Source organism: Penicillium waksmanii (assembly GCF_028829765.1).
Source record: "Penicillium waksmanii strain IBT 27052 chromosome Unknown utg000008l:1.0-5622682.0:1.0-5626561.0, whole genome shotgun sequence".
Taxonomy (NCBI): Eukaryota; Fungi; Ascomycota; class Eurotiomycetes; order Eurotiales; family Aspergillaceae; genus Penicillium; species Penicillium waksmanii.
The window spans coordinates 50125-64130 of NW_026643254.1; the positions used below are offsets into that span (position 1 = coordinate 50125).

At 47.3% G+C, this 14006-nt stretch overlaps 4 protein-coding genes across 4 annotated transcripts; all 4 read left to right on the forward strand.

Annotated features, from left to right (window-relative positions):
- Positions 1 to 359: 359 nt before the first annotated feature.
- On the forward strand, positions 360 to 913 carry N7481_008460 (uncharacterized protein; the record flags this gene model as incomplete). The annotated part of the gene is made up of 2 exons (XM_057267679.1): positions 360 to 741; positions 795 to 913. 2 exons carry the CDS (start codon positions 360 to 362, stop codon positions 911 to 913), a joined length of 501 nt encoding a protein of 166 aa, XP_057118356.1.
- A 1016-nt stretch (positions 914 to 1929) lies between these two features.
- Positions 1930 to 2281, forward strand: N7481_008461 (uncharacterized protein; the record flags this gene model as incomplete). Its single annotated transcript, XM_057267680.1, has 2 exons — positions 1930 to 2161; positions 2274 to 2281. 2 exons carry the CDS (start codon positions 1930 to 1932, stop codon positions 2279 to 2281), a joined length of 240 nt encoding a protein of 79 aa, XP_057118357.1.
- A 1602-nt stretch (positions 2282 to 3883) lies between these two features.
- Positions 3884 to 4316, forward strand: N7481_008462 (uncharacterized protein; the record flags this gene model as incomplete). The annotated part of the gene is made up of 2 exons (XM_057267681.1): positions 3884 to 4182; positions 4259 to 4316. The coding sequence occupies 2 exons, from the start codon at positions 3884 to 3886 to the stop codon at positions 4314 to 4316; spliced, it is 357 nt and encodes a 118-aa protein (XP_057118358.1).
- Positions 4317 to 13430: 9114 nt separating this feature from the next.
- Positions 13431 to 13814, forward strand: N7481_008463 (uncharacterized protein; the record flags this gene model as incomplete). Its single annotated transcript, XM_057267682.1, has 2 exons — positions 13431 to 13752; positions 13789 to 13814. The coding sequence occupies 2 exons, from the start codon at positions 13431 to 13433 to the stop codon at positions 13812 to 13814; spliced, it is 348 nt and encodes a 115-aa protein (XP_057118359.1).
- Between the last annotated feature and the right edge of the window lie 192 nt (positions 13815 to 14006).

A 14006-nucleotide genomic window follows, 5' to 3' on the forward strand; every position in this document is an offset into this window, starting at 1 on the left:
GGTGAACTTTTCAGGAAATAAATAATTGCCTTCTAGTTGAGCATCGTTGGATAACATTAGAAACGCCGTAATTAATTGAGGACTGGAAGTTGCAAGACAGTACCACGGATCAGCTCAGTCAGACCATGTTACTCAATGGTTACATTGGCTTATCACTTCACCGGCAATTTCCAGGCATAACCAGTGATTCCCAGGAATCAGTCAACTAATTTTTGTAGGCTTGCCTCTAGAATCTGTCGCTTCGACAATCTTCTCAGCCAAAAGTTTAAAGCTCACCACGTCCACTTTCCGTACGTTTCAAATTCCTGCAGAAATCTCACAAGCCTTTTTTTATTCACCACCGCTCCTTTTTCCCCAAGATGTCTCAACACAACTCGCTAGGCTGGTCAGAATGGGAGGAAGATAATCTTCTCCCCTGGCTGCATGCACACCGAGCTCTGTCTTGGGAAGCTCGTGCTGCCGCTTATAATGAGCAATATGAGACTAACCGAACAGTCGAATCACTACGGGGGAAAAAATATCACATTCTTCGAAAACGCCGTCTCAATCGTGCCAAGGTGTCTAGGCAGCGCTCAGTTCCAAAACGTCAGAAACGTATTCGACGACTTGGGGGCGCCAGAAAGAGATTCCCAGCGTTCACAGACACCAAGGCTCAAAAGATCGACCACTGGCTTCAGAGAATTCCTTCACCAGAGTCCACCACTTCGGAGAACAGTTTCGCCATAGAAAAGTCACATTCCGGTAAGCAGGCATTTCTTCGTCGGCTACTCATGCTAATTTGTTCTGTCATTCAGTTTATACCACACCGGCTCCGCATGATCCTCAGCCGCAAGAATTTCAGTCCAGGTCTTGGCTTTGGGACTATGTACACCGTGTCTGTGGAACCAATGGGCTACGTCTTCACCGAGAGTAACAATCGGGGGGGGGGGGCAATTGCGGCTGAATTTCGAAGTGACAGAATTATATGTACACAAAGATGCCTATCAGAGCAGCTTTGATGTGCCAGTTACTCGAGGCACAGCATTTATTAGTGTGTTCTTGCAGAATCTACTTGGTATGCGAGTTTATGAAACTCCTGCATAGTTTTCTGGTAGATATGTATTGTTGTTCGAATACACATTAGAGTACTATCCGAGCTCATTGTTTCTCTTCCATGCCTATGGGGGATTTGAATCCGGACCAGGTGATTTAGTACTTCAATATTCACATGAGGCTTTTTAAGAAGCTAGGAATAGCCCCTCGAAAGCGTGTCAATTCTGAGTGAAACCCTTAACCCCTAAGAAAGGCGTGATTCCTCGAGATTTTTTTATTCATTCAAGCCAGAATACCTATAAGGTAGGGGTTAAAAATGAGTAACCTTGTCAGAATTCAAAGAGGCATTACCATTCGAAGACTGAAGAATTCCCCCAGGTCCATTTAGTAACAGAATCCCATTTGACCCAGATAGCAACCGTGTTGGGATACCAGCCCTGATGAAGTTCTTCATACGTAGAAGAAAATGTTTCTTAACAAGCAACAAAAAAACTTTGGCCTTGTGTTTGAGTCCCTGGGTTAACCTCTGGGCTGTTTTAGAGATAGAGCTCTGTTTTTCTGGACATGTGTTGACCTCTTTGAGAGCCTAGACTATTTCCAGAGTTGTTACGTTACATGTACCTTAGAATGAAAACGTAATTACTTCCCTAACCATAGTCCATTGGGCTTTGTTCCATGGATCCTGAGGCCAAGAAATACACACGGCAGATAATGCTGACACATAAAATCTGAGCTCCCTCTAAATGGCATGATCTTAGATATATTCAATGTTTCCCATTTCTGCATCTCTGACAACACTCTGCTGTTGCTTCCCAATATCGTTCTTTTGCTTCCTTAAGTGTCTCCCACTGCTATTCTATTATGAGTGACCAAGCCAATCACGTATGTAGTTACTAAATGAACAAATTGCACGCACATGTCGCTCGTGCGAACACGAATCACAACGAGGGCCGAGCAGAGAAGGGAGGAAATGGAGAGATTCCCTCTGGACAAAGGCTGCAAAACACCTTTCGCGTTCGAGACAGCGACATGGAGAGAATTAAGAAGCGTCGTCATGACGCAAAGCGCGACCGCAAGGTCCGATTCGAAGGGGTTCCGGAAAATGGATCTGTCGACGGCTCTTTACCCTGTCAGTCTGATGATTTTCATTCTTCGACTAATAGGTAAGTCACTACGTCTCAGAATATTATGAAAATTGTGTGTTTAGTGTCCCATATAAGATCTAACCAGTGTCTCTACAGTAGTGTGAGCAAAGCAACAAAGTCAGTACTCGTGGCCAGCCTCACCTCATATATCGTGAAAGTAGAAAGACGCTAATGGTTGACTCGAAAATTTGGATAGCAAATCCGACATGGGTTGTCCGGAAACCCTTGCTGGTGATGTGAGAATTCTAGCTCGACAGATTGGAACCCTAAAAAGGGAGATGAAGAAGATGAAGCAAGTGCTGGAGAATATACAGTGAACTTGACGCGGGAAGTCAAAGGTCACACTTATTTCCAAGTAATCTTAGTCATTGCATAGAGATTTTGATCGTTGACCAAAGTTTCCGAAACGTATACAACGCTTTTTGAACAGTATTTTGATGGCGTTGCTGGGCTCCCTCGATGTCAGAATTACCAGCCTCTGAGAGATGCAACGGCCTGGCATATATCAATGCACACGCGATTTCAATCGCAGTGGAAGAATGAATATGTATACATACTGTAGATTCAGGTACGCCAGATGTTGAGAAAAGAACAGATCAGCTTAGTACATATGTAGCGAAAGCGCTCTGGTCTTTTCTTTTAGCTTACCCTGGCTTTCAGTCCCTGGGTGCAGTCCCTGATTTTGTTTTAAAAAGCGTTTCAGAGCCTTCGATAATCACTAATTATTCAATTTTGAGAGGATTGCGAGGTGATTTACCGTAGCTGATTGACAGTGGAGACCAATGTTGGGCAGCGGCGGAGTCTCTATTGGCGCCCGACGAAATCATGTTCCGACGACGGACTCGGCGTCGACATCTCTTCATCGATGGTACCTCGGCCGACTTGTGGGCGTGGGTACACGAAGTACCCTGGTCATCCTGTACAGGCAAGTGAAATAAAGATTTGGACGGCATGACGCGCTGCAGTGATTGCGAATCGGGGCGGAAAATGTGTCGGCTAGGCTGAGGGAAATCATTTTTCTCTCACGGGGCGAGAACAAAAATGTTGCAGGCGAAAAATTCTGCGGATGGGCAAGCGAGTTGCCAAGGCGAGTCTTCCATGGAATGGCTCTACATTTAGCTGCGTGAAACCGTTTCACATCGTTGAGCAATGTTGAGACCAATGATTCGTAAATCGATTGGCCACGGTGCGAGCGAATATTGGCAGACTTCTGGAGCCACAAGAAATTAAGCTGCCACGGCGAGTAGCCCATAGCATGCCACTTCGGTCTACACCTCATACAAAACTGCGCTAAAGGCCGTTTCATCTTTGTCACCAACGTTGATGAGGCAAATGATTTGTCACGCATCGTATCATGCCGACCACGGCTCCAGGTGGATCCAGCCACTCCACCCGCTCTCCACTCCAAACTCTTGAAATTTCTTATTTCAACGTTGATAAACCGCCTCAACACCCAGCGAAAATGCAGCCGCCCGTTACGAATGTCGAGTGGAAATCTCTGGGTCCGGTATAATGTACGCAAGTGGTCGCTGCCGGAAACCCTACTCAGAATGGCATAAAAGACTTTCTTTTCTCGCCGAGAAGAAAAGCAGGACTTTCCTCCTCACACTCTCGAGCCACTCGGGTGTTCTTCGCCGGACAAGCTAGATTCTATATTGAAATTTGGTTATTCTTCTTGACACTCGCAAGGGAGTAAAAAGTTAACAATGGCACGGCAGGAAGGGGAAGCCTCTGAATATCGCTGCAGCAAACTTTGGAGAGAGTGCAAAAAATTGAGCGATGGCCTGGAGGGAGAGACTCGACCTTTAGACCATACGGACTCTTCGAAATCTCCGGGATTTTCTAGTACGAAGACCTCGACAGAACATGGTCGCGCCCGGTCATCGGCTGAAAAGCCTGGGAGCAAACGCAAACGAAGGGTCCGTTTTGAGCTCCCTGAAAGAAAGCAGTCCCCGGAGTCAATCGAATTTGGGGTGAATGACCAGGCTCAATCTATCATCTCGAGGTGAGTGACTTTTCACGCTTTGCACTCCAGCACCAGGTTCTCGGAAAGCCATATCTCTAATTCAAAGAGCAGACAGAGCACAGGGAAGCACAAAGAAAAAAGACGGCCCACTAGACGACAGAGGTGAGTTTTGAAGCCTTTCCCATTACTTTGGGCTCGTACAAACCAGGACGATCTTTTAGCTGAAACAAAACATAGATCGATGTCAAGAAAGCGCAAGGAGGACCGTCGGCAAAACCTTTGTGATAGTTCTAATTTCAACACGCCACGCAAGTCCTGCATGATGCCGAAAGCCTCCTAGGAGGGACCTTAATGACCAGTTTTAGACGGGTCTAGCAATTTTTCAAACCCCTTGGAGCTACCGCAGCTCTTGTGGAGATCTATTCCCGTTTTTCGGTGTGATACGATCATCGGGCAATCCACCGGCACTAAATTACTTCGCCGGCGGGTATTGGGTCGCGACTTTTGATTTACGCTCCATGTAACTACTGATTTTTAAAACTCACGATCGTAATTCTTGTAAAATCTCTACCAGATTTGAATTATACTGTCAGGATGTACGAGATCGCCCGACACAATGTCCTGCACTTGACTGGGTTTGAATAAGAACATCCTGAAGTGTCACCGATTCGCTTCATCAGTCCAAATATGGATTCGAATCTCAGTGTCTTCCATTGCAGCGAAATCCGTGTTTGTATATCTCATTTTGTTGTTCGAATTCGAATTAGCAGGTCTTCTAGGGCTCAGCCTACCGGCCCGTAGATACCAAGATCAAAGAAGCTTGCAGCCGGAATTCGGCACTGTAGCATACAGTATTCAGGCCTATTCTTCCTCATCGAGAAGCTGGGGGAGAAAGATGGTTCAATAAGACGATAGTCCATCGCAATTGTTGCACCGACATAAGTGAGAAGCATGGAAAGCTCCTTAATACATCCGGAGACTCAATCAATCGGTCATTCTAACATGCGCATATGGGGATATTGGGCAAAGGGCGTGGGACAGGGTAGTAGACTGTGTCTCCTGTGTCCATATTTCACCATGCTAAACTTCAGGGCTGGAGCAGACTTACCCTGTCTTGGGCCAATAGTTGAATAATGCGGCGAGGCGCTCGTACTTGAATGATGCAGGCTCTGGGCAAGACTGCGATTTTTCCAGTCTTTCTCAGATGGAATTTTGGACAGGTTTTGAGTATGTATTAAAATACACTTTTTGAGAAGTTTCAGGGTCTCTGGGCACGCTCAGCATACGGCCAAAGGCTGCGGTAGAAGCCGTCCTGTGACAAAATGAAAGGTGCAATACCCGAGCGGACGTCTCATAAAGTAGTTCGAAGGATCCGATACGGTGCTTGAAAGGGAATTTAGGTCGTCGAAGATCCAAACATGGGTACAGGGTTTCCATGAATTCTATCAAAAGGCACTCCAGCCCCGATTTGGATCTACTCGTGACATTATTCCCCTAGCACTGAGCCAGGCGGCGTTCGAAAGCCCTGGAACAAATGGATTCTAGAAAACGTTGATCATAAGGGCCATCGTTTGCCGAGAACTCATTGATTGCAGAGATCTCAGATTCTGGCGGCAACGGGGCCTTGATCGGGCCTCGACGAAACCATATTTTGATATGTAACAGATTCGGCTTCAAAGTCTCTTCATCGATGGAACCTTCTCGACTCGTTTCTGGGTGCCAGCGCATGTGGCAGTCCGATCATCGTCCACTTGTTCCTGTAATAGAGATCTGGGTGACAAATTGTCTCGCAGTGGTTGTAACTCGCAACGGAATAGACAACAGTGAGGCTAACAGGGTGAATAGAGGCAGAGAGCAATATTCCGGCTTGAGGTAAAATCTTGCGGACAGGAATCTAGCGGGCAGGCAAGCGATTTGCCAAAGCGAGTTATTGATAAATCACCAGTTCAACCTACACCTTACGCCAACTGCGTTGAAGGCCGTTGAACCTAGGCCAATGAACGTTGAGGAGGCAAATAATTTGCCAGGCGTGCCCGGTCTTATCCAGTGGAACGAGCCACATCCTCGTCTGCTACCCCAAAACGCTTTACTATGCTTATTTCAATGTTGAAAAGAACGCCTCATCGCCTAGCAGAGACGTGCTCACGCGGCACAAACGCCGAATGTCAAACACTGATTCTGGCGATATGCGCGCAATTGGTGCCTCCACAATATCCAATGCAAACTTCGACCACCTTCACTCGCTCACTATCTAAAAAGCCATGTCTCGACGGCGTTGATGAGGGGTATGATTTGTCACGCATCGCATCATACCAACCACGGCTCCAGTTGGATCCATCCACTCCACCCGCCCTCCACTCTAAACTCTTGAAATTTCTTATTTCAACGTTGATCAACCGCCTCAACACCCAGCGAAATTAGGGTCGCCCGGTGCGAATTTGAAGTGAAAATTTTTGGGTCCGGCAAAATGTACGCAAGTGGTCGTTGCCGAAAACCCTACTCAGAATAGCATAAAAGACGCTCTTTTCCCGTCGAAAAGAAAAGCAGGACTTTCCTCCTCAGACTCCCGAACACTCGGGTGTTCTTCGCAGGATGAGATCTGCGTTGCCAAAAAGTCTTCGCGGAAAAGGCCCCGCGTTACCAAGTCTGCCTCGCAGGACGGGCGCTGCGTTACCAATAGAACTCCGCAGGAGGGTGCTGCGACACCAAGTTCTCCCTCACAGCCAATGAGCCCTGTGTTGTATAAATGTGCTCCGCGGGGACCTCCGCGACATCAAGAGCCTCCGCAGGGACATCTGCGATATCACGAGCCTCCGCAGGGACATCTGCGATATCACGAGCCTCCGCAGGGACATCTGCGAGATCAAGAGTCTCCGCAGGGACATCTGCGACATCAAGAGTCTCCGCAGGGACATCTGCGACATCAAGAGCCTCCGCAGGGACATCTGCGAGATCAAGAGACTCCGCAGGGACATCTGCGAGATCAAGAGACTCCGCAGGGGGACGCTGCGAAACCAAGGGAGACCCGCAGGGACGCCTGCGTTACCAAGAACCTCCGCAGGAGACCGCTGCGACACCAAGTTCTCCCTCACAGCCTTGAGCCCTGTGATTGTATAATCTTGAGCTTCCATGCAGCCCTGAGCCCTGCGTTATCAAATTTGCGCTCATTAGGCGACCCGTGGCGCCGCGGTCCTCGTCCTGATCCTCTGGCCATTGCAGGCACCTCTTCGTGGTGTCAGAGACTAGTATTCGGGGGAGTCCTCGAAGAAGCCAAGACCTGCTCCAAAAAATCAATAGAATCAAGAATCATCCAGTATACTTTGGGCTATTCCATTCAGCTGTTTGTAGACTTCAATATCCATGTTCCTTGTTCACGTAAAGTTTTATGTAGCCTTGAATCACGCCCTGGCTTTCGACAATGGGCATTTCTTCAACGTAGTGCGAAGTAGGGCACTGAGTCATCGGGCCAGTGGGGATCTCAGTGTATGATAGCTTGGTGGCCGATCTGGGCGACGCGTGCAATCCAAAGTAGCCTCCATTTGTGTGAATGCTTGTCTTTGCTGGCTACCAGTGGTGGCAAAATCTGTCTCGACGTGGTGAGATGCGGGTTGTCGACACTGAGTAGGAAGTGTGTTGGCGTGCTGTTGAAGGTGTGTTGATGATGAGGGCGTGGTGATGATGAGGGCGTGTTGATGGTAAGGGCTGGAGATGAGGGCCGGAGATGAGTGACGGTTGAGGATTGGTGATAATCATGATCGATGGACCAGTGAGTCAACGTGTTGATTTGTGGCGCGGCGTAACTGCCGAGCGGTGAAGTGGCTGCCAACGGTGACTACCCATCGCCGTTACCGTGGGATCTTCGTTGGCTCACCAATGATTTAAAAGATGATACTATAGACGGTGGAACATGATGCAGTTCGTCAACTAGAATCTGTCATTACAGCAGAACGCAATGTAATTATCTGCGGATAGTCTTTTTTGAAAAAACTCGACTATGGGCTCGGAGGCGTGTGACGATGCAATCAACATTGCTTACCAGTTCAAAAATGTTAACTAAAGGGTATTGTTGTGATATGAGGCTGGTGCAGATCAGGAACCAAGCCGAACCATCGGGATTAATCCCGAGGTATCTATACGAACAACCAAGTTGATTGGAAATCAACTTGTTCTTTCTCGTTGTATATATAGCATCATGTTCTCTCTAAATAGCATAAGACAATTCATACCTCTGAATTACAACAGGTATGTACACCATGTACATCTATTGGCGATAGAGTGATTCATCATTTCACTCGGGTCGCTCTTCTAAGTGGCTTGAGCTTCGTCGCATATTCTTTGGTGATACACAGCTCTTAGGTAATGTCGATAAATGATCATCATGTGCGTAATATATATCCACAGGCGCGCACGTTCATGGTAGCAGGAGAATTAGAAACAACCATCAGAATGTCAGCAATTCAAGCCCTGTATTCTGGTCCCCTTTTCGAATATCATATTCCACTGGAATGGTCAAATGAGAGACTCTTATGGAGCTCAAAGGGGTAATGTAGCTGAGTACTGGTCGAGACTACGGTGGCTATGATATTCTAAAAAGAATTTGGATATAGTGAGGCAGATTTCGCGCGTTCAGCGCATCTGCTCCCGTGGTCTAGTCGAATATGCCACGTTTGCTTCCTTAACGAACCGGGTTCGATTCCCGCAGGCTGCATTTGAATGACCATTTATCATGACAGACGGTTTTCGCTCATACATCGTGTTCACAACCGGCTTGTTTCCGGTTCGTCTCGCGTGTTTTTTTCTCTTGGGCCTCTTGTTTTCTGTCGTCACTTGAAATTACCGACCTATGGCAGCACACGGCGGTATACTACAGGCGACAAGACCGTGCACTGACGCGTCGCAGCGTCTCGCGTCGGGCACAAGTGACAGGCCCACAATGGCAGAACATCACAGCTCCGTCAGCTACGTCCGAGGTCAATAAGTAGGGCTATTCTACCAGTTATCACAAACTCGCCTGGCATCCTTCGAGTAATAATTGAGCAATTGCAACCGCTGCGGCAATCGAACGGCCGTAATTTGCGATGCTGCGTCCACTGGTGAATTTGTGCCGTTCGGTGGTGACCCGGGGCACAAGAATGCTAAAATTGCGATTTATTGCCGGGAATGAAGCAACCTCGAGTATGGCAGAGTGACTCCCTTGGCTCGCACCCGTCGGCCCTACAATGCATTCCCGCCCAGCTCTAGGTCGATTCCTGTTTTCGGCCATGCAACAACCTTCTACTGGCAGCAACTTTCCAGCGAACTCGGTCATGATGCGTGATATAAGGATTGCCAGACTTCATCTGTGGAGCATTCGATTGGCTTGCGGCCACGTTTGGAAGGGAAAGTTATCTTCATACCAGCGGTTTGGCAAAAAAAGGTCAGTTGTCACAAACCTCCAGCCGTGAGAACGTAGTTCTAGATATAGGCCACACGGGGGATATTTGAATCGCCGTCTGCATTGACCACAGACAAACAGATTGCCGTTGGAGATAGTAGATCTAGCACCAATAGTCAGCAACTGGCGCAAGATGGGTGTTCGCTACTGACCGTTCTCGCGGCCTATATGAGAATCTCAATACCAGCCGCAATACGCTATCCCGATCGGACTTGAAGGAACAGCCGAAGCAGTACTGCATTTCACTGCTTCTCCATATCAGCAAGACTTCTGGTGTTTAAGGGTGGTACAGACTTGCCATTAATGTAGTTTGGGATCAGCGAAAGCCAACCAGAGATGTAGCGGGCTCAGCTCGATTAGCTCTGGAGGGCCCAATGTCGTTTCCTATCACTGCAAATGAATGTTGGCACTATCTGCGAATGCATAGCCGTTTCGTCTCTGCTTTTCGTGTGAGAGGTCAATCTTCAAACGTGTCAGGACAAAGTTTCACCGAAGGAGAGGTTCATGGTATTTGGTCTGGGGCGAAGTAGTAGCTGACCTGAAAGCGACTGTTCTCATGGGGAGGGATATGGGATAGATCCAGTGCTGCGACCTGGCCTGTCGCTTACTGAGCTGCAATCAGGGCTTGGCAGAGCTGGCCTCAGGCTCGATTCATTGCTGGTTAATTTTACACCCGGAGAGAAGAAACCATGGTCTTTCTTGGTGGCCGTCGATGCTAGACTTCTCTTTGATGTCGGCGGATGCTGCAATGGCTCACTCGGTCTAGTATGGGAATAGCCATGGCTGCCGACGAGGCTTCGGATCGGAGGTAGGCAAGAGGCTCAGAGCCGTCGGAATCTGGAAATTTCTTAGTAAACTGACACCTAACCTTCAATCGGAAGGGTAATGCTGAAGAGACGAAAACACCTTGGAGACTTACCGTATGGCTTCGCAGATGGCATCAAGCCTTCCTGTATTAGGCTCGTTAAATGCGCCAGGTGTATTGGCAATTTTAACCACGTGTCCAGAAAAAGCAAAGGCGCAAGCGTAGTAATATTCAGTGGCTTGGTCTACCAGGTTGTTCAGGCTGGTTTAGTTCCGAAGACGAAGAGGGGGTTGGGACATATCTCTGTCAGGTCGAGAGTAATATTAACACGCACCCTATGAAGTAAAAAGAACAATCAGCGATATTTTCTGAAGAACAGAGAGCCACCAAAGGATAGCAATCGTACGGAGATTGAAATGTAGTATAGGGTGTTGGGAATGGAGTAGGGGCAAAGCACTAGCATGACTTACAAGATATTGAGTGATTCGCGATAGAAAGATTGCCATCCTACATCGAGGGTTGTCAGAACATGACATCTGCTTTGAAAATTGCGGAATGTTTTGAAACTTACATTCTCAGATATTGCTATCCGCTGCAGGGACTGTATCAACGATGACATCTATTTATCATCAATCGTCAGTAGGCAGTCAATGAAGACAACTTGTAACTCACTGTACTCGCAGCTTGGGCCATTCGGGATCCAGAAAGGTTCGCTCAATGGGTCCTCCGAGGGATGCTGTAGCGGAGGCGGGACGATATGGAGCATCTTCCGAGTTAGCATGAATCTAAACGACTTGGAAGCTACACTCACTTGCTGTCTGAAGACTCTATTATTGAGAAAGGCTAGGCCATTATGATAAAAAAGGTCAGTTTATTTCATTGCATGATTTGGAGGTCAATCCATACTAAAGAGTAGCCGCGAAGTCGAATCATGATCGTCATTCTTTGGTCCAAAATCACAAAGGAATGCTTGCGAACGACTCTTCAGCCGGCGAGGGATCGGGTATTTATAATTTTCCAGCCAGGCATTCAGTCTGCTTCATTGAGATCACCATTGTGAATTGTGAGGGCTTAAACATATACTGCTCTTAAATTGCAAAGACAGTTCAACAGTTTGTTATTCATCTGACACAACATTTGAACACAACATTCGGAGACATCGCATTTTTCCTGGCGACTCGATACATGTAATTCCTTTTATCACTAATGGCACCGTTTCAACAGTGGTGAGCATGCCGCAGGAAAGCATCGATGACCCGTTTCAACATTCACCACCATGGGCTCGTACGTTATTGCGGCAGGCGAGGCGGCAACAGATCATGCCATTTCATTTCACTCACCAATGATGACCATGACACCCTGCCCAATGAACACCTCATCAAAGACAGGCAAACACCATGCCATATTGCGATCCTAGATCTCTACCATCCAAACGGCATATTTTTTCAGTGCCTATCGTGTATCGGAGGAAAGGAAGCATACCTACACAATATCAAGTAGATACAAGGTATATTACGGCGCGGATTGATTCACACAGCCCCATCTCGCAACAGAGTCCCTTGTATAGTGGGTCAGATATTAGGTCGATTACGTTTTCGTAGATCAAACCTCTGTGACCAGCCGCATCTTTGCAAAGGCATTACCCACATCAATCACCTGGGAGCAAAGTGGATGCGGGAGGGTGGGTACCACTATTCGGAAATATCAGCCAATTAGTGCTATCAATGGCTCACATGCGCGCAAGTCATATTTGAAATGATTGGTGGATATTTGGCCATGGCTCCCAGGAGCCTGTGGGTCGTAAATATTGATGCGATCATTGGATACTAATAATAGATCGGAGGAAGAAAGCCAATCGGTGCTATGAATGATCCACGTCTGACACAGAGCCCCTGTAGAAATGATTGGTCCAAATTTGGTTGTGAGCTCCTGGGAGCCTGTTCACAACCCTGGTCAAGCCTGGTTTTTCCTGTTCCTTGTCCCTCTTGTGCGTGCAATTTCCCCAGGTCTTATTGCCCTAATACCTGGAAACCCAAGCACCATGCTGATACATTGAACTGGGTACCCCTTCCTAACCGCTGTTGCAATCGCCCGCCCATTGCTTTGTCTTATCGCCACGGCATCTGTCCGCGAGACTCTTGCCATTCCTCTGTGTTCTTTGCACCTTATTCTTGCCATCCTTCTACCACGCATTATAATAGCTCCAATTCTAGACTTCATTAAATCCTGGAGCCCTCATACCATTTACCGTGCTAGTTCCTTCGCTCTTCTCAAGATCTTCCTTTTCTTTAGCTCTAGCAGCACAATCTCGGTTTTTTCGGTTTGAGGTAGACTGCATATTGCTTTAGCGCAATTTCAATGAATACTAGTACTACTACTCCTGCTACGACAACAATCTTATGGAGCTCCATGATTCAACGCTCGATTTGGGTCACGTGCGATAATCATGTGATCGACTAGTTCTGCCGCATAACGGCCCAACGCCCTTGTCAGCCCGCCTCTCAAGAAAGGCAACTTCAATCGCGGACACTAAATTGGTCTGTCATGAAAATCCCGAACGACTCGGTCCCATCATACAACCTTTGACCGCGTCTTCCTTCATATTTCTACAACCAAGCCGGTTGCTGACTCCAGGCGGATGCCTTTGATGTCGTGTCTTTATAAGCTATAAGGTATTCAATGCGGGGCTAGGTGATTGCTTTTCGTGATTTTCCATGCGCTAATATGGAAGTAAGCCTACAGGTCATCTCTATTCTTGTCAGAGAATTCACGTTGCCTATTCCGCTGATCCTATTCCCTGGGGAAATAGCGGACCCTACCGTACGCGATGGCGAGCTCCCAGGGGTATTTTGTTATTCCTCAATGTGTCAATAAAACGCTCGTCAAAGGATTGGCCGCAGAACTCGAGTCAGGCTTACATACTCGAAAACCGTCAGTCTGCCGCGATAAATACAATGAATATGAAGTGTCACCTTTAGGGACTGAGGTTAAGGATGATTTTGTGAAGGTATCTTAGTGAGGAAATTAGGCCTTCAAGTTCAAGCTAATATGACCAAGAATGCAGAGAAGGACCTTCTTCAGCCACTTTTCCCCTCAAACACGATTCCGCCCGAGCCGTCATCGGTCAACCTTGGTGTATTTCACCAATCACAGGCAGATCCATCTAGACTGAAAACCGCCAACGACAAAGAAGTTTATGTTACTATTGCAGTCACAGATTTGGGAGAAAAAAACGGCTGGTTTACATTTTACGAAGGCTCTCACAAGCGGAAACCGCCTTTTGGGAACCCTGTATGTTTAAATTTGGAGGCAGGCGATGCCGTCGCCTGGAGTGGAAGTATCGTTTATTCTCACACCTCAGGGGGAGGTGGTATGTTTATTACTCTTGTTTATCCACTATCTACAGTCTCTTCAACTTCACGCGCGATATGAAAGTGCTTCAGAGATTGACATTCATGTAGACTCTGTGAAATTTTGGTCTTGGAGTCGAAATAGAGTGAAATCAATATCATGCTCCCAATCCAATAAGAGTAAATCCCTTTCCCAGTCTAAAGTGTTGAAACAATCCGAACTTGACGGTGTTGGCTGCCGAGGTTTTGATGGTTGGTCTGGTATACGGCATTC